Raw genomic sequence first — 21,093 nt, 5'->3', positions numbered from 1 at the left:
TATCTGTGGGTCACATAATGAAATATTACAGGTGTAAGTCAGGAGAAATGAGATCTATAATTGAAGACAGAGTGGAAGAAAGAGATAAGGAGGCAGATGAGATATGAGGCGTAGAAGAGTGGCCTGGACCGAGATGTTAGGCCGACTCAATCGGGGGCGGCCTCCAATTAATCATACGGTATCCAGGACCATAATCTCGCTTTGGCGACCAGTCGAACTCTTCGAAATCCTTCCGAAATTGTTCCTTCGATTCTTCTGACTTAAATTGTCCGGTTTTCTTTAAAAGATCTCGAAGAGCTGCCGCATCTTCTTGATGTTGTTTGTCAACACCGCTTGCACCTTGGTCCATGTCGGAATAAGGGTGGAGAGTACGGCCGGGCATACCCGCGATGTCGTGATTCATGACGCGCCGCGCATCTCCACGAAAGTTGTAGTAGTGATATCTCTCCTCAACCCAGCCATACCGATTCTCTCTTTTGACGAGCTCACTGTCATCAAGACCCAGATGAAACAATGTTCCACCGCGGCTGTCGAACCTGAAATGCGTCAAGTTAGGAAGCTTGTCATTGATCAGTTTGAAACACTGCGCCCACGTGAACTTAGTCAGGAACACCCCAGGCGCGACCTTCTCATATAAAGGCTTGTAGAGGAGGTCGAGGACTTCCTCTTCATGCGAATTTAGCTGTGGATCTTCATTGCCCCACTGAGGATATGCCAGCTCCTCCCGCGTAGTCTTGCAAACAAAGAGGTAGATGATGGGACAGACGATGAGGCTTAAACTCTCCGAAGTTTTCTGGTGCTGGAAGATCCACTCTACTTGAACTTCGCTCCAGATGCCGTAATTTGCGAGCGAAAGAGACTCGAGATTGGTGAAGCAGCACTTCGTGAGATCCAGTACAGGACTGGCCAGTTCATTTCGATGGAAAGTGTAATGTCAAAGATTTTAGGTTCTGGGCAGGCTCCAGCCATCTTCTCGGTAGATCTTGTAGGAAGGTAAGGGTGCTGGGATTGTACTGTAGAACGTTTAAAGGGCCGTAGCGTGTGGGTATGGCGTCGGTCGGCATACCCAGTCACAAGGTTGTCAAACCTCGAAGGAGGGTGTCGAACTTAGGAGATGTTTCGGGGGATGGCCAGTCAGGTATCCCAAAGTCTGGATCACTGAATGGGTGAAGGTGCTGGATTGAAAGTGTCTTCAGCGTGTCTTTGTAAGTGCTCGTGTTAGTGCTAACAACTCCGTTGGCGATTTTCGTCATGAGGGTCTGCCGGAACGAAAATCCTGGCCGCTGAGCCAAAATATCGGGGCAAAAGCTAATAGAGATTGCTTTGAGGCCGGTCAATTTTTGCCCCATTTCCTAGAGAGCGGCATCTAGCTGGTCGGGTAGTGTGTTCGTTCTGTCGGGGTTGTCGAAATGGATATCTCGTACGGACTCCGCCCATTCAGAGCTCGCTGTCACGGAGAGCTTTTCTACACTGGCGTCGGTGGGCGTGACACGCAAGGTATGTACCAATCTCCTGCTAGCAGACGGGCAAAACGCCTTTTGGGCGAGTTGAGCTGAACAAGCATCCTCAAAACTCATGTTCGAGCGAACTTGGTCCAACAGCTCCACGGGCAAGCCGGTTACAAACAGCGTCTGGGTTTCATTCACTGTTTGATCACTTGGCTGGGCCATGTTCTGTGTTCAAGGTCCCGGTTGATATCGACGTAAAGAGTGCTCATCTTTCGGTGTATTGAAGGTGGTAGTTGATACAAGTAGTAGAAGTTTGAAGTCGAGTTCTGCTGTTGATAGGTGAGGAATGGTACGCTCGAATTCTATAGTTTATATAGAGAAATATATATGACTCTATCAGTGGCTCGTGTCTACGGCAGAGCCTAGCGATGGTCCATCGTGAGGGTTGAGTCTTCCTAGTGACCCTCTATAAAACGCGCATTTGCAGTAATTGGCCACCAGAGGGTATATGCCACCTCTCGGGAAGATTGAAGGTATCATGGGATTTGGAAAAGGAAACGCGGAGACGCGACATGGAAACAATGGAAGGTAACATATGAGGTGTGACTACCAGCAGCTCGAGTCAACGGGCGTCCTTGGACAGCGTATGACAGCACATTGAAGATACCAAAGAGCTAGGAGCAAGAGCTCTGAGCGAAGAAAATGTCCTGAGAGTGTGTTTCGAGTTTATGAAAATTGATACTAGTCATTGAGTTCGAAATCAGGAGGTTACTTTAAGCAATTTGATGGTAGGGTAAGTCGTTGGAGCCCTTAAGAGAGCCATGGGTAAAGGCTTTCGTGAGCATTTCATAGTCATCGATTGGATATTAAAATTGCTTCAAAGAAACGACAGAGGATCAAAGGGCAATCGTTGTCTGTGAGTAAAGCTTTTTCGAGAATATATATCTCATTGACCTGAAATTTGACAGCGGCTTTTCAGCGAACAAGGAAGACACGAATGAACTTCAACGGCTGCAAATGAAGCATTTCCGAGGGTCTGAGTTCGGGCCTCTGGCGTGTGGCATCAGCTCTGAGCACCTGATTCGAGTTAGTAGTACAGGCTAGTTCCCAGACAGGAAATGCATTGAAGCACTCGACAACGTCGTCCACGGCAACGTCGAAGACCCGGGCGCTTGAACCACGAGTGCTGAGCCATCAGCCATGGACCTGAAACGAAAGGTCAGCGTCATAAATATCCCACAAGCCGTTGACTACGTGGACTGCAGCGCGCCGCCCAACGAGGCTGGCCTCCCCGTTTGCCTGAATAGACCCCAAGGCGGGACCCCAGGCTCAGACGGAGGTGCAGGTTTCCAAACGGCTCTGAGGACCAGATTGAGGCAGACTGCTGTGCCGCAACGGGGAGAGGGCGCTTATATGGCAGAAGAGCCGGTCTGAATCCTATTTTTCCTGATGGGTGCAGGGGATGGTGTTGGTGGAGGCCTCTTGGCCTGAGGGTCGAGGCTTCACGTGTGTTTTGGTGGGGACAATGCCTAGGCAGAGCAGGATCCCAAAGCGGCAAGGCGCGTCTTGTGGAAGGTATTTATGTATTTATGCAACGGGGAGTACAAAGGTATGCACGTGGTATGGTTTTGCCGCTAACCCCCGTCGCAACAACAACAACAACGTCGTCTGCCATCTGCGTCTCCAGCAATTCACCCCCGTCGCCAAACATTGCAGATCTCGCCCACCCACACCGGCGATCATGTTTCGAGCGCCATACGTGCATGCGTATCCCGCGCTTACCGTGTGGCCGTTGCCAGCATCTCCCAGCACCGTGGGGCCGCATCGGCTTGGCTCAGCATCGTGAAACGGAGAGGCTCCGTCGTCAGGCCAGGACGGTCTCAGCCCTACCAGCCGGCGCGATGGGGCAGCAGGCGGCCGCCTCGAGAGCCTCTCGCCGCTCCCCTGCGTTGGGGCGGCCGTGGTCTTATTTTGTCGGCCATTCAGAGACATGGCTGGGGGTTAGCCGCCCAGCATCTGTGTATGCGCCGACGCAGCCTATATGGCGACGCAGAGCCGCACCCTCGCCCGAAATATCCTCAAACAGGCGCTTCGCCCTCGCTGGCCCAGCCCGCTGCCCGGGAGGAACGGGCAGCCTGCCGCTGCTGTGCTGAGGCCACTCACGGGGCCCCGATCCGCTTCCCCTGCCGTCTTTCGACGAAGCGCCAGAAAACGCCCTCGGGCGCGGCTCCATTGTCCAGTTTCAGCCCGCCAGATTGAGTGTGTTTGCTCTTGATCGGGCGATTAAAGAAACTGGAACCTGTTTCACCCAATTCTCCGCCCGCCCTGATTGGGCCCGTGGCCGTTCGCCGTGCCCTCTGCAGGTGGCACCGTCCGCTATAAAGCTTTGCATGCGGCCTCACCAAGTGCAGCCCAGATGCCTCATACACGACAGTAAACTCGTCTTCTTTCGTTTCTTTCCTACTGTCTCATATCGTCTTTTCCTTGCTCTGTGCTAGATCCCTCGTTCTTAATCCTAATCAACCACCATCAATCACCGGGGTCTCTTTCGTTTGAACCTCGTCCTCAATCGCTCTCAGTACACCATCGCTTTATCTTCTCTACCGTCGCTTTGCCCCTCCGACCTCGCTCCCACTAGCCCTCATGATCAGCATGCCGAAGGAGGTCAGCCACCGACCCTCCTCCTCCATCTCTACCACAGCCGCTGCCGGTGGCGCATCCCGGGCAGCCACCACATGGACCACCAAAGACGACGAAACGCTGATGAGCGCCAGAGCCTCGGGGCTGAACTGGCAGCCCATTGCTACGAAACACTTCCCTTCCAAAACCGCGAATGCCTGTCGCAAACGCCACGAACGATTGATGGAGCGCAAGAACGCCGAGGACTGGGACGGCGTGAAGCTGGAGACTCTTGCCATGGAATACATGAACGTGCGGCGCGAAATGTGGACGATCCTGGCCAATCGAGTGGGCGAGAAGTGGACAATGGTTGAGGCCAAGGCGGGTACTCTCTAGCTACTCCCAAAGAACCAGATACTAACTGTAGTAGTGCATGGAAAAGGGCCTGAAGAACCTCCAGCAAGCCCATCGTTCCGCACAGAGGAAGGAGCGAGGTAATTCAGTCGGCGACAGCGGTATCGGTTGTTCGGACGCTGAGCACGAATTAGATGAAGGCCACAGCCATACATCGGAGCTATCAGACGGCTCGCAGCACCATGGGCATGTACAGCAGGGCGGCTACGCGCTTCCGGGTCAGCGTGGCGGGCCCAGCATCCAGTCCATGCTTTCTCTTTCTCCGGCATACCCTCAACCTCCGCAGTAGTCTTGTTATGTACCAGCACACCACTGGAAGACTATCCGCGCTACGAATTTCTTACTTCTTCACCCGCATTATTTTGTCACCGACGTCGACACGAATCTTCTTCTGCATACTCTAGGGACGGTTGGGCGGGTTATCTCGTTAGTTAATGTACGATTGCGGCGAACGGGCGGAAAGCTTCATTCAACAAGCTTGCACTACGGTTCGATTGGGTAGGATCATTGTCATTCTTTGGGTACACCGTCAATATCCCGATACCGATATCGCATAGCATAGGAAATTGTATCTTGTACGCGCTATATCAGTACTTATATTGACATTGGTCATGTGACTTCAACCCGCTTGATGACGATGACAACGCCCTTAGCTCCCACCACCTCAACTGCGCCTCAGCCTCATCCACCACCACCATGCCCTCTAACGCGCCATTGACATGCCCTTACTGCGCGTCCCCTATACCGACCCTCTCCCGCCCCCTCACATAATCCCCCGGACTGCCGCGACAGTGTCCGGCGCAATTGCATGTCTCACAGACTTCTTAACCGCGCCCCCGTCTAAAAACCTCAAACTCGATACCGCCCGCAATGACCGCACCGTTTTGCTCACCGGCGCGGGTATCTCGGTAGCATCAGGCCTGGCAGATTACAGAGGCACGAATGGAACGTATACGCTGAACCGGACGTATAAACCGGTGTATTACAACGAGTTCACGGCGAACCATGAGGCGCGGAAGCGGTACTGGGCGCGGAGCTACCTAGGCTGGACGAATCTCCACAAAGCCCGGCCAAACATAGCCCACAAAGCCGTTGCTCGATTAGGGGAGTTGGGCGTGATAAGCAGCTGCATCACACAAAGTACGCCATACCCTCCACATCCAACCCGCTCCCCTCAACCTCCCCATACTGAACCCCCAACCCCCAGATGTCGACTCCTTCCACCCCCTCGCCCACCCCTCCCTCCCCACCACTGAGCTCCACGGCTACCTGCGCGCCCTTGTCTGCCTGACCTGCCGCACCGAGTATCCGCGCACCGCCTTCCAGACGCAGCTCTCCGCGCTCAACCCCGCCTGGGCCGCGTTCTTGGCCGAAGTCCTGGCTTCCGGCGCGCTCGACACCGAAGACCCGGCGCAGCGCCGCGCGCGCGGGCTCACGACCAACCCGGACGGCGACGTCGACATCCCCGGCGCGCCGTACGGCACGTTCCGCTACCCGGCGTGTCCGACTTGCCTCGCCGCGGGCGCCGCCGCGGGCGTGCAGCTTGATAGCGACGGCGGATGGGCGGAGGGCTCGAGCGGCGGTGTGTTGAAGCCGGCGGTGGTGATGTTTGGGGAGAGTATTCCGCAGGCGACGAAGATGGCGGCGGAGGAGGCGGTGGATGGCGCGAGCAGGGTGCTGGTGGTGGGGAGTAGCTTGGCGACGTATTCGGCGTGGCGGCTGGTCAAGCGGGCGAGGGAGAATGGGATGCCGATTGGGGTTGTGAATATTGGGGGCGTGAGGGGGGAGGAGGTGTTTTTTGGGGGGGTGGCGGAGGGGAATACGGGGAGGGAGGCGGTGAGGGCGAGTGTGGATGCTGGGGAGGTGTTGCCGGCGGTGGTGAGGATGGTGGAGGAGGTGAGGGGGTTGAAGGGGCCGAGGGAGGAGAGGGAGAGGGAGAAGGGAATTGCGTAGGTAGGTGGGTAGGTAGAAAAGCATTGGCAGGTTGACAGCATCTAGTTTTTGAACATTTCTACTGGGAAGCTCTCGAGTGAAGACGCCCTCAACCAGATTTCGCAGCACTCAGTCTAGCCGGGGCATCGATGAGCATCTAACAAAGCCGCAGAACCTACAGCATACTTCCTCCCCAGCAGATCATCTAACAAGCCAGCTGCAAAAACCACATTTCATCTTTGAGGTCACTTTCATGCTATCCTATCCTATCTACACATGCATATGCCACATGCCCACCCCTATCTTTTCTCCTCCATTCCTACACACACGTGCACCCCACGTGCCCCTGAATATCTCATCTTTCAACTACTACAAAATACCGCGCCGTCTGCAACCTGATTTCTTTGCTGGAGGTCAGGACACTATTGGAGGATTGAAAAGATCCTAGACAGCGACAAGATGGCGCGTGTCAAACATTAGGGTCTCCGCTTCATTGGCTGCTGTGGAGTAAACTACAGCACCACCAACTATCATGTTGGGTAAAAAAAAGCCTTCTGCCACTGAAAGCAATGGTGGAGGGGGGGGTTAGGCCATTACTACACGAACGATGGCGAGACCCTATGGTGTGGAGGCGCATGGGGAGGTGCTGATGCTGGGCACTGAGAGAAAGAAAGAGTGAGGCGTGTTGCTAAAGGGGGGGGGGGGGGGGTAATTGATAGTGGTAGTGGGGAGAGATGCGGCATGGCGTCGAGATGGGGAGGTGGAGGTTGGGAAGGGGGTCTAGTGGCGGTGGGTATCGTCAGGAGGGTTGGCGGTCGTGAGTCCTCCCTCCTTCACTCTCCAGTCATAGGATCGAACGAATTCGAGTATTGATCAGACTCCGCTTCCTCTGCACCATTAGGCTGATAAATATCGCCTTTTGCACACCAAACCGAATCCCACAATGCAAGCAACCATATTTGAGGACATAAGGGTTGTTATTGAAGAACCCCCATCCACCCATGCCATGGAGAAGTGAGTCCTGGAACGAAGAAGCGGGAGGTTTTATACCCAGCAGAAGTTGGTCGCACGTGATAGGGATAGGTATCACGTGGTGATTCAACGTCAATACGCCCAATTCTTCAAGCCTTCGCCATTCTCACACCTCAACGTCATCTTAAACTGCCTCACTATCGTGCTTTTAGTCATTCAACTCAGATCCGAAGTTAGGACGTGTCCCCCTAACACCAGCTCAAACGACCACTGATGCCACGATGCTTCCCCATTTGCGCATGCCAGCTCTTGACATGCGTCCTATTTTGCTGAAGCTTTCTAAACACATGGCCGGTCTTTTCTTCGTCTCGCATCGTCTTTCCATATCTCAGGCTGTACTGAATGCCTAGATAAATGTAAAAGCATCTGAAACGGTCTAAGAGCACTCCACCCAACTGTCATAGCCTTCCGCAAATTGAATGGAAGATGAAGAAGAAGAGATATGTGCGAGTTGGATGGAAGACGAAGAAGAAGAGATATGTGTGAATTGGATGGAGGACGAGGAAGAAGATATATGTGCTCATGTGCCATTAAGCTCCGATGTGACTAGGAGATCGTCACCTGGGCCTGTGGGCTCCGTCGCCACAGTTCTCCGGTATGGATCCGAGACCATTGGTCTAGATGACGCGGAAGAAGATGGCCTTGAAGCCGACAAAAGCGGCTCCCACACCAGCGCAGACGACGCCGCGGACGTAGAAGCAGCATCCACCGCCACTGCTACCGGAACCCGCAACACCGAGCACGCCGCCGACCACCCCCTCGCGGAACTCAGAGAGCTTGTAGCCCAGCTACACGACTCCGTCCGCACGGAGATAGACACCGGAGCAGCACTACAAGCGCGGATAACGCAGGTGGAAGACGCAGAATACATGATGAGATTACTAATGCACAACAGCAGCCAAGTTCTCGAAGAGCGGAACGATTTCGCGAATGATGCGATACGGATGAAGTCGGAGACGGAGAAGCTGATGCGGCAGTTTAGGGAGTTGAGGGATGAGAAGAGGAAGCTGGGGGAGCAGGTAGAGTTTGGAAAGCGGATTGAGGAGCTGGAAATGGAGGATAGGCGGTTGAAAGACAGGTTTAGAGAGATAGCAGGGGAGGGTGAGGTGTTGAGGAGGCGTGGGAGAGGGGAGCATGAGTTGGGGAGAGAGAGTTTGAATCGGGGTGAAGAAGGTAAGATGAGGAGTTTGGGGAAGAGTGGTGGAAAGGGAGAACAGGCAGTGGTGGGAGCTCGGTGGAGGAAAGCTGGCGGATATGTTAGGCATGCAACGAGCTGGCTTTTTAGTTCTGGTAGCGTGAGTAGGAGGTAGGGTAATCAAGCTTCGCGAAGGCGTAATTGGCATGTATGAGGAGATGCAAAGTGTCCGACCTCGTAAGTGTTTATGTAGTCCTTCAACTCCCAAGATCGAGGTGGTGGTGGAGTGGTGAGATTCTGAAATACCGGGTTCAAATAGTGGTTGCAGGAATCGATCCCTTGTTATGTTGCTGCTCGTGTTTGCCCGACGCGTGGGGTTGGCGTTTGACCTAAACGGTCGCCCAAATGAACGTCCATGTGTATGTTACCATTGTAGTACATTTACCCTCTTAGGGTCAATACAGCCCGTCAATGCGTAGGTTACAAAGATTCCCTGGTCAACGCGATGCTATTTTATCAATGACCCTATCCCAAGCAGTGAATACTGGCGTCATGCATTGAGTACCGTATATTTGGGAGCTGTAGACTGCAGGAGAAGTATCACTAATAAAGCTTTGTTTCTGGGTCAAGTGATGCAGGTTTAGGTCTTGTACAGACACCGGGAGATTTGTGAAAAGGGGTCAAGGCTCTCCTACCGTGTTTTCACTCCATCTCACACTCATTACTTGAACTGGCTTGGAAAACCTGAGAATGCGAAGTTGAAGGTAGAGTGCTATAGACATATAGCATGAAAAAATGGCTAGAAGCATTGGCATTTCCGGGAGTGGGGTATGGTTCGAACACTTTGAAAGAGGTATCGAGGTTAAGAGTAGAGATACGGAGTTGGAGTGTGACGAGAACAAATTGAGAAGGCATATTATGAGATTTAGGGAATAGGCACGAACCGGAGCAGAAGCACTGTGGTGGTGACATTCAGTGACTACCTCGACAGCATAGGCGCCATGCACTACTATTTTCCTCATGTTGGGTGCAACCTAATACAGTTCTCTGATTCGCCAATCGCAGCAAACGCCTCGCTGAAACAGAGGACCCAATAAACAAGACTCCAACCCAGAGATGAGGTGTGGTACCCGAACTCCAATTTTGACAAAGGCCGTATGAGAACTCAAGATCGAACACGATCGAACACGATCGCACACTATGGCGCAATGACCCTTCCAGAATCCACGATTACCTGGTCATCGAGCCTCTTCTCGGTCTCTCCGTACTCGACCCTCTTCCAAGTTGAAATCCTTGCCTCGTTCGCGTCGACTTCGAACACGCGGATGCGGCGATGATACCACTCGTCTCGGCCATATCCTCCGAAACCACTACCACCGGCATAGCACATCCACAGCTCCGGATCGCCGGACTTGTCGTTCTTGGCAAGTGCGCAGTAGTCATTGACATGATCGTGGCCAGCCGAGACTGCCTTGACGCCCTCTTCCACTAGCGCATCCTTGAAGTGGGTGTTGAAGCGTGGTGCCATAGGGGTTTCGCCCCATTTACCGACTATCTCGTTCTTTTGATCCATATACTCGGGCAGCGGGATGTGGATGAAAGCCATATCGAGATGGATATGGGTGTACGCCTTGTGTTGGTTCGACTTTTTAAGAGTCTGCGCGGTATCCTTGAACCACTGGATCTGCTTGGGTTTGAGCCAGTCGTACCCGGGGTACAGTCGCTCGTCAGGTGAACCGCTATGGGTATCAAGGAAGTAAAGGGTGAGAGCGGAATGCTTGTTGTTGCCATGGGCGAGAACTTCGACATAGTAATTACCGATGCCTTCAATGGTGTTGGAACCACTTTGAGCAAGAGAGAAAGGCAGAGACTCGATCAAAGACATGAGTGCGTCGCGAGGGAGAGAGCCTGTATCGTCATGGTTTCCCCAGATAGTGGCATATGGGATGTGGTGTTTGGCGAGCAGCTCAGCGATCTTGAACAAGGCCTAGATACTGTTAGAGCCTGGGGGAACGTGACGTGCAAGAAACGTACAGTTTGAGCATCTGGAGCCGTTTCGCCATTAACTATGTCCCCAGAAAGAACGACCATGTCAGGCTTCTCGTCAACTATCACCTTGGCCACGAACTCGAGGGTTCTAGGGTCGGCGTCGCATTTTGCAAACTCTTTGGTCTTTGGGTTCGCGTCTCTGCAGACACCCAGTCCAGTGCTAAGATGGAGATCCGAAACCTGCATGATTTTGAACTTGCCGTCTTTGCCAATTCTGGGAACTGGTTTAGAAAAACCCTTGGGGCTTCCCCGCCGGATGGTCAAACGAGCCTCGTGAACCTCTCCAGCCGTATCCAGCTGCAGCGCGTTGTCCTTGATTTCCCAGCCCGGGCGTGGTTCGACAGCATCTGCACCGAAGAGAACGTCCACTGCAGTCACGACATTCGTAGAGTCGGCCGCGTGTCGCTTGGCCGTCCGCTTCAGCCAAACTCCAGCGGGGCGAGCCTCCCATCTATGAGCAGCCTGGTCTTTTTCGCCCATAGCGGGGTCTAGGCGCCCAATCCTAACGTCCTCAATAACACGGTCGTCCTCCTTGAGCTCCTCTTCTCGCTTGCGCTTGATGTGGACGTATGCGGCAGAGACCCAGCCGGTGTCGAGGTAGAGATCCTTCTCGATGCGGTGCCATTCGCTGGGGTCAAGCTTGCAAGACCCCAGCGGGTTGAGGCTTGAGCATGTTTGGACGGTTATGTCGGTGATGACGAGACCTTCGTGGTGAAGGGGGAGGTGACTGTGGATGGACTGGGGGAGGACGCGGTAGCGAGTGTCTAAGAAGAAGACGAGGAACAGAATGATGGTGGCGAAGACACCCAGCTGCATGCTCGCACGGACCTTGAAGAGGTTAGCACTATGAAGGGTCTGAGAGGTGCTGCTCCACATACAATTCGTCGCGTCATGGCTGCTTAGGGTGCCTCGCTCGGTGGTGCTTGCGGGGAATGCGGAGATGAGGTGAAGTAGCTATTGACTTGTCAGATGCGCTCGTGGAAGCCGCTCGCCATGCTAATTGATGGCCAGCCAGTTATGCGAGGTAAACAGCACGGTGACGGCACGGTTCAGTGACGGCAGCGGGCGAAGGTTGGTGTGGAGGACTGGCGTGCGGTCGGAGTGGCGTTTCTCGAGAAATCTGGCGTCCTGTCTTCCGAGTCACGCTAGCGCATCATCCTAGCCGTCACTCATAACCGGGGGAAGGCCGCAGTCCGCGGATGTCGAATATCTAGACGTCAGCATCCTCAAAAATATGAGACGCTTATTACGAACACCCACAACCACCCGTAGAAGCCTCCTGCCACATGGAAGAAGCTCAATCACAGTATGCCACCAATGCTGCCGCCAGCTCACCACCGGTGGGAAAGTGTTTGAAGGTTTCTATTTCCCTATCATGACCCATCTCAGCGTATAGCTAACAGCTCTGTAGAAGGCGACATTGTTCTGTTGCGCGGCAAACGCGATGGGCCCTCTGATGGCCTACTTTCCAAGCCCCTAGATTCATCGAAGAAGATGTCTACAAATACAGGGCGCGGCGAAGTCCCCCACTCCAACATCATCGGCAAGCGCTTTCGGGATATTGTCCTTGCAAAAACGGGCCACGAGTTCCGCGTCTACGAGCCAACGCTTGCAGAGTATGTTCGATTAACTCCGCGTGTAGTCACACCCGTGCGTCTCTATTAGCTATTCCATACCGTGGTCGTGATGTTCTGGCCGGGCTAATTGGAGAAGTAGATATACCCCGGCGATGCGAATATCATCGTCTCCCTCCTCGACATACACGTTTCCCCTCCCTCCGAATCTGATGCGGATACCTCACCGCTTGAGATCCTCGAAGCTGGCACGGGACATGGCGCCTTGACGCTCCATCTCTCGCGCGCAATTCACGCCGCGAACCCGGCACTACCGAAGCTACAATCAACTTCCCCAGACCATGGGGAGGTCGAAGATTCAGCAAGGGAAGACGAATCAGTTGTCGAGCTTAACAATATTAGCCTGGAGGCATGGAAGCAACAACGTCGGGCCGTCATCCACACCCTGGATATCTCCAAGGAGTTCCAGTCGCATGCTCGCAAGATCGTGCGCAACTTCCGGAAAGGGATATACGCCGGGAATATCGATTTCCATGTCGGCAATGTCTCAGCGTGGGTTGCGTCTGAGATGGAGGCCCGGAACATAACAGAGCCATTCTTGTCGCACATCTTCCTCGACCTACCCTCAGCCGATTCCCATCTCGCGAATGTAGCGCCTGCGCTTCATGTTGATGGCATACTGGCTGTGTTCAATCCAAGCATTACGCAGATTGCGGAATGTGTTGAGAGTATCCGCACCCAGAAGCTGCCGTATGTGCTGGATCAGGTCGTTGAACTTGGTGCTACAGCCACAATGCGGCAGTGGGATGTCAGGTCTGTTAGACCGCGTTCCGTCTTCAAGAAGGCATCTTCGTCGCAGGCCAGCCAAAGTTCCGGAGAGACTTCGGATGAGACGAGTCAAGATGAGGCGGTCGAGGGGCAAGCTTCGAGAGATGGGGAAGTCGAGGACAATTTGGCTAAGCAGAAGTCGGACTACGCTATGGTCTGTCGTCCGAAGGTTGGCGAGAGGGTAGTTGGCGGTGGCTTTCTTGGCCTTTGGAGACGCATGCGGTCTTCTGGAGAAGAGTAGGTGAGTTGCGATTGTCATGTTCACCCGCAATCACTGTTGGGACTTGACGTTTGTATCATACTCCTGTGTAGCATTTCCTCCTAACGGAGATCTGCGTATGTACTAATTAGGCTCTCTGGGCGTCTGTATAATATGACATTCACCAGCATCAATTGAAGCAGACTCGCGACAGTCCTTTCCCCAGCTTCGCCAAGTCTATGAACCAGACATTGTCTTTTTGCCAGCTCAACCAACCGCCCCCGAACATGAAATGATAGAACCCGCTTTCGAAAGTCAAGCTTGTGCACTATGGACAATATCCGCAAAAAAGTGAGAGGCAGAATATACCTATGCACACAGAATAAATGGCTTCCACGTGACGTCTAAGCCCAGCCAATCAACGCGAACGTGGGGAAACCTCCGCCTGCATGCCCCGCGACGTCAACAACAACACAACCGCAAACCACGACCATCTCTTTTCTCGATCTACCTTCACCATAATCTCACAGCAGAAACCCAATCGCAAACCCCACAATGCCCGCCTCACCATCCCGCACCCCCTCCCCCGCGCCCGCGCCCCCAACCGCCGACGCACCGGGCCCCAAAGCCACGCGCCTCATCACCATCTTCACGCAGTCCGTCGACGCGACCCTGGCCAAATGCTCCTACAGCAGCTTCGCCGCCTGCTTCCCCACCGCCGCGAAATACGTGCCCGAGAGCCTGGACGCACTGTGGCGCAACTTCACGGGCCAATTGGGGAGTGTGTGGAAGGCCGAGTTTGAGGCGATTATGAAGGAAAGGGAGGTCGTGAAGAGTTTGAATGGGTTGGATGATGCGGTGGGGGAGGCGCGGAAGAGGATGGAGAGGGAAGGGGGCGGGGGGGTGGTGCCTGTGCCGTGAGTCGCGTGCCGCTTGTGTTGTAAGGTGTGGGGAAGCTAATTTGTGTTGGTGTTGTAGGCCGCACACGCTTTCGCCTGAGACGTTGCATCTTGCGCATCTGATGCCTTTTCTCGAAGAACATACGGCAATTTTGAATACACAACTTGCGGAGACGCAGACAAAGAATAAAGAGTTGGCGGATGAGGTTATGGGCCAGAGGAAGGAGATTGAGACCTTCATGAGGGGGCTAGAGAGTGTAATAAGGGATCTGGAGACCTCCGCGCAGTTGATGAGGGCGGAGGAGGTGCAGGGACTGGGTGCGGAGGTTAGGGAGATTGAGGCGGGGATGAAGAAGTGACTAGGGAAAGATTGCTCCCGGAAGACACATCATACCAAGAACCGGGGATGGAAGAAGGGAAGGGGAAATCCTGGGCAATGACTGCTGTCGGTTTTCAGCATCGTCGAGGACGCCAAGCCTGCTCTGCATCATCCTGTACCTTGTCGGCACCGAGACGATGAAGCATCTGCTATCCCACCCCCCATGAGGGCATTGGCATCAGACTCCGTGCGTATCTTGTCCCTTCCTCTCACTCTTCTGCTGACGTTTTAGGTAGGATTGATCGCAAAAGGGGTTGAGATAGGGATAGGCAGCCGCTGGAATAAACGTTAGATGAAAGAACCCACAATCATTCGGACAAGAACCAGCAATGATGCACTGAGAAAGATGTACGAGCGGCGATATGCGATTGCTAGCTTTTGGCGCATGCCCTCACAATCAAGTTCGTCTATTCGCCGCCAAACCGAATGTTTACATGTCTTACAGCCTTTGACATCTGTTAAACTTGCTTTCTTTTCATCTTACTTGAATCTGCCCCTACACGTGGCTCGGAAACTAAGCGTTGCGCCCTGGCTCCTTCTGTGCGGAGTATCATTTTCGCACGCCCTGTCCCCTCTCTGTGTAACTCTCATTACTCTGTCATACATGATCTGTGTATCGCAAGTTCTTAATTTCTCCTGCTGCTAGACTTTTGTTGACCGAGGAAGCCTGTTTACCGAAATCTTGGAATGATTCGCAGTATTAGCAAGGACATACATTATCCAGTATCACCCCAAAGGGAAGTGTTTGCTAAGAGTTTGCTATGATAAACAACATCAATAACTAAAGCTACATAAAATTAAGATATTTTCGTGGTGGTGGTAATCATCCTTGTGGCCCTCAAATGTCCGCTAATCTTTCCGTTACCACTCCATTGGTCGACTCCAGTATTTGATGTTGATGCTCTGAACAAGGACTCCCGGACTTCCATTTGGCTCGATCCCAGCATGTGTCAATTCTCAAATGCACCACATCGATCGGGAAGGTTGCGTGTTTGCACCCAATGTTTACTCATCGCTGCTAGATATCTTAGATCTCGAGAAATATTTCACATCCCAGAAATAGCGCTACCGCACGTGAGCGCTAGTCAATTCACGTGTCTTTACTCTCGCTCTAGGTTCCGCATAAGAAGGGCATAGACAGCGCTGGCGGTCGTTCGGCCACCTCACTATGCCAAAGGTTTCATTCACTGTTGTCCGCCGCCCCTCTTGGCAACCGCTGCGGCTATTTAAACCTCGACCTCCATACGAAACGGTGCTCTCCCACAACCAGACCCACACCAAGCCACCGACAACATCCCCACAACCAACATACTCACAACCAACATACTCGCAACCAACATACTCACAACCAACATACTCACAATCAACATACTCACAACCAACATCCACAACAAACACAAATCCTATCCACCACCTCGCCATACTCTAACAATACAATGGAAGCCGGCGTCAACTTCCTTAAAACCTTGCTGACCCGGACTGACGCTAACGCCACCCTCGCCACAGACTCTGTTAAGGGCGTTCAACCTCTCTCGAACGACGAACCCGCAATGGCGACGAAGGCCTCCAATCTTCCCGGCGAGAACCAAAAGTCTCTAGAGTCCCTTCTGGCGGAGAATGCCCGCGGCCTGCCTAATCAAATCAAAGAGAAACTGCAGAAAGCTAGCACGGGCTCAATTCTAAGCCGGATGCTGAACTTGTTGGTGAAGCATAAGACAGAAATCGCATACACTACTGCTGGTGCACTCGCAATTAGTGTTCTGGGATACATCGCATCCCAGTACGTGGTTCGACAAGTTCGAAATGCCCGCAACGAGGGGCGCCATCTTCATGATCGCGATATGGCTGATATGGAGGACCGTATCACTCAAGCTCTCGAAGTCAGGTCTAAGAAGCTTGGGAAGACTCTGGCGCACGCAGAGGATGTCGAAGATGCTATTTCGGCTACGAAGGAGGGCAAGCTGGCGAGGCTCGATACTAGACTGGACAGCATCGAGGGCGTCGACAGCGGTGCGGTCGCAAAAGATGATGCAGAGCGTCCTATGAGCTCATGCTCACTTCCCTCTAAGACCTGGATGGATGATTCGTACGATGCGAAGAACGAGGCAAATCTCAACGATACGAAGGACGACAAGAGGGACGACCGCTCGCCACTTGCAATCGCCAAAGCCGGACAGTCTACGGTGTGCGGACTCGAGCCACCGCACAACAAAGCCAACGATGGCGCTACCGACAATGAAGTCTCGCTCGAGCAGGACCTCGAGGGTGGCAAGGGCGATTCCGCGACGGACAAGTCTTTACTGGATTCGGAATGGGAGGTGATTATGGATCAAGACGCGAACGATTGGGTTGGAGGCGAGTAGTCGGATTTTGTGCTCGAGCAGTCGGAATCCTAACCGGGTATCTAAATCGTAGCCCTCTCAGTCAGTCACATTTTCGGTAGGCTCAGTGGAGTTCATATATTCTATCTTTTCGAGGCAGGCGGGGAGTTCTACAACCTTGAGCTCGCCATAGGATGGTATTCGTTATTTTCTAGGAGTATCTTGCTACGTGGTGTCCTTCAATCGAGTATTTATGTGGTCAGAACTCTCCCTTTCTCTCTTAAGCTTATGTCATGAGCATGTCAGTCTAACGAGAGCCATCAGCGAGGCCACAGTGAACGCACAATATGGAAAAGCCCCTATTAATATTCACCAACATCTATCTACTGATCTTAGCAGTCGTTTTGGCTATAAAAGTCGATGTTCTCGCCAACAGCTGCTCCTACGTGCAACACCAACAAAGCAACAAACCACCCACCACTTTGTTGCCAATTAAACCCATAAACAACACAACAACACATACCCACTTCAACAGAAGCTCTAATCTACTATGTCATACGTTGGCTTTCTGAAGACGCTTATCAACCCCGACGTCAAGGGCATTCCATTCACCGAATTCGTTGAAATCCTCCAGTCGCTCATCAGTAGCAGCTTCGCGACCGCAACCGAAGCCCGCGATCGCCTGTGGGAGAATGAAAACGTTGTGTGGTCCGTTCTGGCAGACATTTTGCGGAAAGCCCCCGATCACTTCAAGCAAAGTTTCAAGCAGGCCTGCCCGACTTCCAGCCGCATTCTCAGCTTTATTATGGAGCACCAGGCGGAGGCCGCGTACACAGCTGCGGGAGCTCTAGCCATCACGGCTGTGGGATATCTGGTGGCTTGGGGTATGTCTCGGTATGTGGAGTGCGCTATCAAAGAAGAGCCGCAGATGGACGCCCTGGAAGACGATGACAAGACCGAGGACAGGATCGATGGAGAATGGAATCTGGATAAATTTTTCTGGCTTCTACGAACGAATTTGATTTTGGACCCTTTTCAATTCCCCTTGCAGCTCTTCGCGAGCATCACGACCTTGAAGCGGCCGACTCGGATGGTATTTCGGAATGGGAGGTCCTCAATGGAGAGAATGGAAATGAATTGTTCGGTAGGGAGCTCGAGAACTAAGCTGTTATGAAATGCGCGGACAGCAATGAGCTTAAGCAACTTTCCGTGTAGGGTTGAATCGCCTCTTTGAGCTTCTCGGTATCGGTCAGGTGCAATTCAAAATCTTATTTCTAACAAACAGTACGGAGTTAGCCGATGCTGATTGGCATATTGTGTGTGATGTCTTATCGAAAGTGACTGAGCCTGGCTGATCTTCTCTCTTTCTGTCTGAATCATTGCTACTTTCCTCTACATATCCTCTTTATCTACTCTAAGACTAACAAGCTTCACTTAATTCACCATGCCGAATGCTCCGTTGGTCGCGTAGTTTTCATTCACCTCCAGGCTATCGTCCCCGGCGATTTACATGGAGGTGACCATCATCATCACCGCCTTGCCACCGCCAATTCACAGCAGTGATCCTGACACGCCTTCACACCATTCACATAGACATTATGTAGAAGCACCTCCACTGAATTGACCGCTGGCTTCCTAGCGCTCTTGGCACACATAGGCCTATTTCAAGTCTCCCTTCCTATCATCTCCCTTTCAACATAAACACTACCACATCGCCCACCAAACCGCACCTCTCTGTGCACAGCAACCACAACATCTGAGTTCTCCACAATCCACAAAAGCCGCCCCATCATTAAACCACTCTTAGTCTCGTCACCACAATGGCTGCTTGCGTCATCTTCCTCAAGTCTCTCTTGACCCGCAGCGATGTCAATGGCACGCTCCCCGCTGAAGTCTACAGCGGCATCAAGTGGTTGCCTAATGAAGAAGAACTCTACTGGCAGGTCATTGCCAACGAGACTTGCGGCCTCCCAAGAGAGAACCAAGACGACCTGAAGATCCTCATGGCAGATATTACGGGGATTCTGCCTGATCGCGTCAGGAAGAAGTTACTGCGGGTTTGCACGTGCACGACATCCGGCCGTGTCATGTACTTCCTGACGGGATCCAAGATGAGGATTGCTGGTACAGCTGTGGCTGTGGTACTGGCTTATCTGGCCGTAAAGTATGTGGTTCGGCGCGGAGAGAAGATCCGCATAGAGGAGCGGGAGATGTATGAGGCCAAGCTTGCTCAGCTGAAGCGTCAACTCGGCCACAACCTGATTCAAGAAGTCGAAGAGTTGAAAGGGACTCTCGTTCATACGGAGGACCTCAAGGAGGCAGGTGCAGGATTGGCCAAGCAAAAAGATCTTGTAAAGCTCGAGGATCGGATTGACACTATTGGTAGCGCCATTGAAGAGGGACAGGCACAGGACGGTCTCCAGAAGGACAAACAGGTCCAAAATAGCGCTGCCGTCGAAGTCGAAGAGGAGCAAGCTCCAGATTTGAAGGAAGATGTCACCTCTGAGTTCGATTGCGACTCCAATAAGTCCATATCTTCCGAGTGGATCGAGCTTGACGAGGAATTGTTGAAGGGGACGAACTAGGCTGACAGTGTTCTAGAGGGAGTGGAATGCTGCGTGGCATGGGTCCCGTAGCGTTCGCCATGCTACGTGGGCTTTTCGGCGACCTTGCAATAGTTTGCACAGAAGGTGAGTAGGTTCAGGGGCCAATGGGAGTTATATAGTTTTATGCACCGTACGGGACGGCCTTACTCACCTCTGTTTAACTTATCTAATGTTATCCTACTGCATGGCTTTCTCAAATGTAAACTGCCTGACTATTCTCCCCTGAAGCCATAGGACCGGTTGATCCGCCTAAACTGTCAAGCCGAAAATGCGTTTTTGATGCTCAAAGTTGTTTCTGTTTGCTGGTTAGCCTCGAATTGCGACTATGGTTTGCGAAGAAGTGACAACTAATCTTAGCACGATTTGCTGTTTTTATTTTCTTTTTTCATATAAGCCCGGAAAACCCTGATGGAAATACCACCTTCGGCGCATTCGAGGGAAATTCCCGCACTGCAATGAAATATCTCTTTTCTGAATCTCTTCAAACTACACTCTTCTCCTCTTCATCTGATACTATTAAACCTCGTATTTAGCCCGCTCCAGAGCACTAGGGAATCTAGACTCGTGCAAAATAAAGATCTACGCATAAATAAGCGTCGCATAAACTCTACTAGATTCCCATCTAGCACACAGCCATATCTGTTGCACAGAATCCATCGGTGAAGGAAAGGGGTCTTATCTCATTGCCGCTTTTCTCTGTATGATCTGCGTGTTTGTTCTAGCACTGTGATCAATACATGGCAAGAGGAGCACTTTGTTCTATCCATCATAATAAATGCTCGGTCGATCAACGGCCTTTTCATTCACCTCCACGCTAACTTCCTGTCGGCCACACTCGGCACGCATATTAAAGGCATTGACGGCTGTCTTATGACAGATTTATAAATGACTTAATTTTCTTCCCAGCAGCTGTTCCCAGAGATCACTCACCCCACCTCTGTCCGTACGACAAGCACAACACCCACGTACTACTTTGAAAGTCCCTGCACCACAATGTCCTCGTGTATGAATATCCTCAAAATTATCTTCGGCCGCAATGGAGATGCCACACTACCACCCGGGCTTATTGCCGCACTCTGGTCGCTCCCCGACGGCGCCACTACTTGCGATCTCTCACTAGACAACCAGCATAGTCTAAAAGATGCTTTAAATCAACACCTTTCTAGCCTTCCCGACCGCATCCTGCACGATATTGTCCACGCCTGTGCGTGCTTCACAAGAGGCAGTATTCCTGAATCCCTGTTCGATACCCAGTCTACGGTCGTCTATGTTACCGCGGGCGCTCTCGCTATCACAGTCTTTGGATACTTCGGAGCGAAGTACATCAACCGACGCATGGAGGACGTACGGCGAGAGGCACGCAAGGAATACGAGCGAAAGCTGGACTCGGCTGAAACTCAAGCGCGGTTCAATCAGTCACTGGTCGACGTGGCTAGGGAGTTTCAAAGGGTCATGAAGGCGCAGACCTAAGTGCTCAAGGAGACCGTGAAGTATCTGTCGGCATTGTTGATCCGGGAGGAGCAGGCTCGGTTCGAGTGGAGCAGCACTGAAGGGGTCTGGAGCGGGGGTGCCGAAGAAGAAAATGCGCAGGGACTGCCAAGCTCCCATCGAGTCAGGAAGTGGTTGGATGGTAGCGTCAGGACTCAGGTTGCAGCACT

At 52.6% G+C, this 21,093-nt stretch overlaps 14 protein-coding genes across 14 annotated transcripts; 11 read left to right on the top strand and 3 right to left on the bottom strand.

The window, feature by feature from the left end:
• Window positions 1-79: 79 nt before the first annotated feature.
• BDZ99DRAFT_548487 (uncharacterized protein) lies at window positions 80-1,670 on the bottom strand (the record flags this gene model as incomplete). Its single annotated transcript, XM_033726933.1, has 2 exons — window positions 80-880; window positions 1,425-1,670. 2 exons carry the CDS (start codon window positions 1,668-1,670, stop codon window positions 137-139), a joined length of 990 nt encoding a protein of 329 aa, XP_033581494.1. The 3' UTR covers window positions 80-136.
• Window positions 1,671-2,648: 978 nt separating this feature from the next.
• BDZ99DRAFT_471946 (uncharacterized protein) lies at window positions 2,649-3,707 on the top strand (the record flags this gene model as incomplete). The annotated part of the gene is made up of 3 exons (XM_033721751.1): window positions 2,649-2,876; window positions 2,991-3,057; window positions 3,136-3,707. 3 exons carry the CDS (start codon window positions 2,649-2,651, stop codon window positions 3,705-3,707), a joined length of 867 nt encoding a protein of 288 aa, XP_033581493.1.
• A 198-nt stretch (window positions 3,708-3,905) lies between these two features.
• Window positions 3,906-4,939, top strand: BDZ99DRAFT_458553 (uncharacterized protein). The gene is made up of 2 exons (XM_033718941.1): window positions 3,906-4,448; window positions 4,498-4,939. The coding sequence occupies exons 1-2, from the start codon at window positions 4,101-4,103 to the stop codon at window positions 4,768-4,770; spliced, it is 621 nt and encodes a 206-aa protein (XP_033581492.1). The 5' UTR covers window positions 3,906-4,100; the 3' UTR covers window positions 4,771-4,939.
• A 220-nt stretch (window positions 4,940-5,159) lies between these two features.
• On the top strand, window positions 5,160-6,479 carry BDZ99DRAFT_506032 (DHS-like NAD/FAD-binding domain-containing protein; the record flags this gene model as incomplete). The annotated part of the gene is made up of 3 exons (XM_033724145.1): window positions 5,160-5,621; window positions 5,689-6,377; window positions 6,465-6,479. The coding sequence occupies exons 1-3, from the start codon at window positions 5,201-5,203 to the stop codon at window positions 6,477-6,479; spliced, it is 1,125 nt and encodes a 374-aa protein (XP_033581491.1). The 5' UTR covers window positions 5,160-5,200.
• A 1,385-nt stretch (window positions 6,480-7,864) lies between these two features.
• On the top strand, window positions 7,865-8,755 carry BDZ99DRAFT_471943 (uncharacterized protein; the record flags this gene model as incomplete). The annotated part of the gene is made up of 1 exon (XM_033721750.1): window positions 7,865-8,755. The coding sequence occupies one exon, from the start codon at window positions 7,865-7,867 to the stop codon at window positions 8,753-8,755; it is 891 nt and encodes a 296-aa protein (XP_033581490.1).
• Window positions 8,756-9,159: 404 nt separating this feature from the next.
• On the bottom strand, window positions 9,160-9,690 carry BDZ99DRAFT_179797 (uncharacterized protein). The gene has a single exon (XM_033713043.1). The coding sequence runs from the start codon at window positions 9,600-9,602 to the stop codon at window positions 9,261-9,263; it is 342 nt and encodes a 113-aa protein (XP_033581489.1). The 5' UTR covers window positions 9,603-9,690; the 3' UTR covers window positions 9,160-9,260.
• Window positions 9,691-9,778: 88 nt separating this feature from the next.
• BDZ99DRAFT_485229 (Metallo-dependent phosphatase) lies at window positions 9,779-11,522 on the bottom strand (the record flags this gene model as incomplete). The annotated part of the gene is made up of 3 exons (XM_033722696.1): window positions 9,779-10,567; window positions 10,615-11,457; window positions 11,508-11,522. 3 exons carry the CDS (start codon window positions 11,520-11,522, stop codon window positions 9,779-9,781), a joined length of 1,647 nt encoding a protein of 548 aa, XP_033581488.1.
• Window positions 11,523-12,123: 601 nt separating this feature from the next.
• Window positions 12,124-13,272, top strand: BDZ99DRAFT_485228 (uncharacterized protein; the record flags this gene model as incomplete). The annotated part of the gene is made up of 2 exons (XM_033722695.1): window positions 12,124-12,279; window positions 12,346-13,272. The coding sequence occupies 2 exons, from the start codon at window positions 12,124-12,126 to the stop codon at window positions 13,270-13,272; spliced, it is 1,083 nt and encodes a 360-aa protein (XP_033581487.1).
• A 513-nt stretch (window positions 13,273-13,785) lies between these two features.
• On the top strand, window positions 13,786-14,488 carry BDZ99DRAFT_485227 (Nnf1-domain-containing protein; the record flags this gene model as incomplete). The annotated part of the gene is made up of 2 exons (XM_033722694.1): window positions 13,786-14,147; window positions 14,209-14,488. The coding sequence occupies 2 exons, from the start codon at window positions 13,786-13,788 to the stop codon at window positions 14,486-14,488; spliced, it is 642 nt and encodes a 213-aa protein (XP_033581486.1).
• A 214-nt stretch (window positions 14,489-14,702) lies between these two features.
• Window positions 14,703-15,304, top strand: BDZ99DRAFT_179771 (uncharacterized protein). The gene has a single exon (XM_033713042.1). It carries the CDS (start codon window positions 14,801-14,803, stop codon window positions 15,152-15,154), a length of 354 nt encoding a protein of 117 aa, XP_033581485.1. The 5' UTR covers window positions 14,703-14,800; the 3' UTR covers window positions 15,155-15,304.
• A 481-nt stretch (window positions 15,305-15,785) lies between these two features.
• On the top strand, window positions 15,786-17,202 carry BDZ99DRAFT_458549 (uncharacterized protein). The gene has a single exon (XM_033718940.1). It carries the CDS (start codon window positions 15,945-15,947, stop codon window positions 16,869-16,871), a length of 927 nt encoding a protein of 308 aa, XP_033581484.1. The 5' UTR covers window positions 15,786-15,944; the 3' UTR covers window positions 16,872-17,202.
• A 177-nt stretch (window positions 17,203-17,379) lies between these two features.
• Window positions 17,380-18,080, top strand: BDZ99DRAFT_494497 (uncharacterized protein; the record flags this gene model as incomplete). The annotated part of the gene is made up of 1 exon (XM_033723313.1): window positions 17,380-18,080. One exon carries the CDS (start codon window positions 17,380-17,382, stop codon window positions 18,001-18,003), a length of 624 nt encoding a protein of 207 aa, XP_033581483.1. The 3' UTR covers window positions 18,004-18,080.
• Window positions 18,081-18,438: 358 nt separating this feature from the next.
• BDZ99DRAFT_548475 (uncharacterized protein) lies at window positions 18,439-19,572 on the top strand. Its single transcript, XM_033726932.1, has one exon. It carries the CDS (start codon window positions 18,650-18,652, stop codon window positions 19,412-19,414), a length of 765 nt encoding a protein of 254 aa, XP_033581482.1. The 5' UTR covers window positions 18,439-18,649; the 3' UTR covers window positions 19,415-19,572.
• Window positions 19,573-20,428: 856 nt separating this feature from the next.
• Window positions 20,429-21,002, top strand: BDZ99DRAFT_548471 (uncharacterized protein; the record flags this gene model as incomplete). Its single annotated transcript, XM_033726931.1, has 1 exon — window positions 20,429-21,002. The coding sequence occupies one exon, from the start codon at window positions 20,429-20,431 to the stop codon at window positions 20,903-20,905; it is 477 nt and encodes a 158-aa protein (XP_033581481.1). The 3' UTR covers window positions 20,906-21,002.
• Between the last annotated feature and the right edge of the window lie 91 nt (window positions 21,003-21,093).

The sequence above is a fragment of the Mytilinidion resinicola genome (assembly GCF_010093595.1).
Source record: "Mytilinidion resinicola strain CBS 304.34 unplaced genomic scaffold BDZ99scaffold_3, whole genome shotgun sequence".
In the NCBI taxonomy this organism is placed as follows: domain Eukaryota; kingdom Fungi; phylum Ascomycota; class Dothideomycetes; order Mytilinidiales; family Mytilinidiaceae; genus Mytilinidion; species Mytilinidion resinicola.
The sequence above is the reverse complement of the archived record's forward strand: the minus strand, read 5'-3'. Positions and strand labels throughout refer to the sequence as shown.

Bases quoted from the DNA above. Each gene is read 5' to 3' on its own strand.
- BDZ99DRAFT_548475 (XM_033726932.1), top strand. From the start codon at position 18,650: ATGGCTGCTTGCGTCATCTTCCTCAAGTCTCTCTTGACCCGCAGCGAT.
- BDZ99DRAFT_458549 (XM_033718940.1), top strand. From the start codon at position 15,945: ATGGAAGCCGGCGTCAACTTCCTTAAAACCTTGCTGACCCGGACTGAC.
- BDZ99DRAFT_458553 (XM_033718941.1), top strand. From the start codon at position 4,101: ATGCCGAAGGAGGTCAGCCACCGACCCTCCTCCTCCATCTCTACCACA. The intron at 4,449-4,497 runs GCGGGTACTCTC...TAACTGTAGTAG, and splicing joins GGACAATGGTTGAGGCCAAG to TGCATGGAAAAGGGCCTGAA.
- BDZ99DRAFT_179771 (XM_033713042.1), top strand. From the start codon at position 14,801: ATGAAAGAACCCACAATCATTCGGACAAGAACCAGCAATGATGCACTG.
- BDZ99DRAFT_179797 (XM_033713043.1), bottom strand. From the start codon at position 9,602: ATGAGGAAAATAGTAGTGCATGGCGCCTATGCTGTCGAGGTAGTCACT.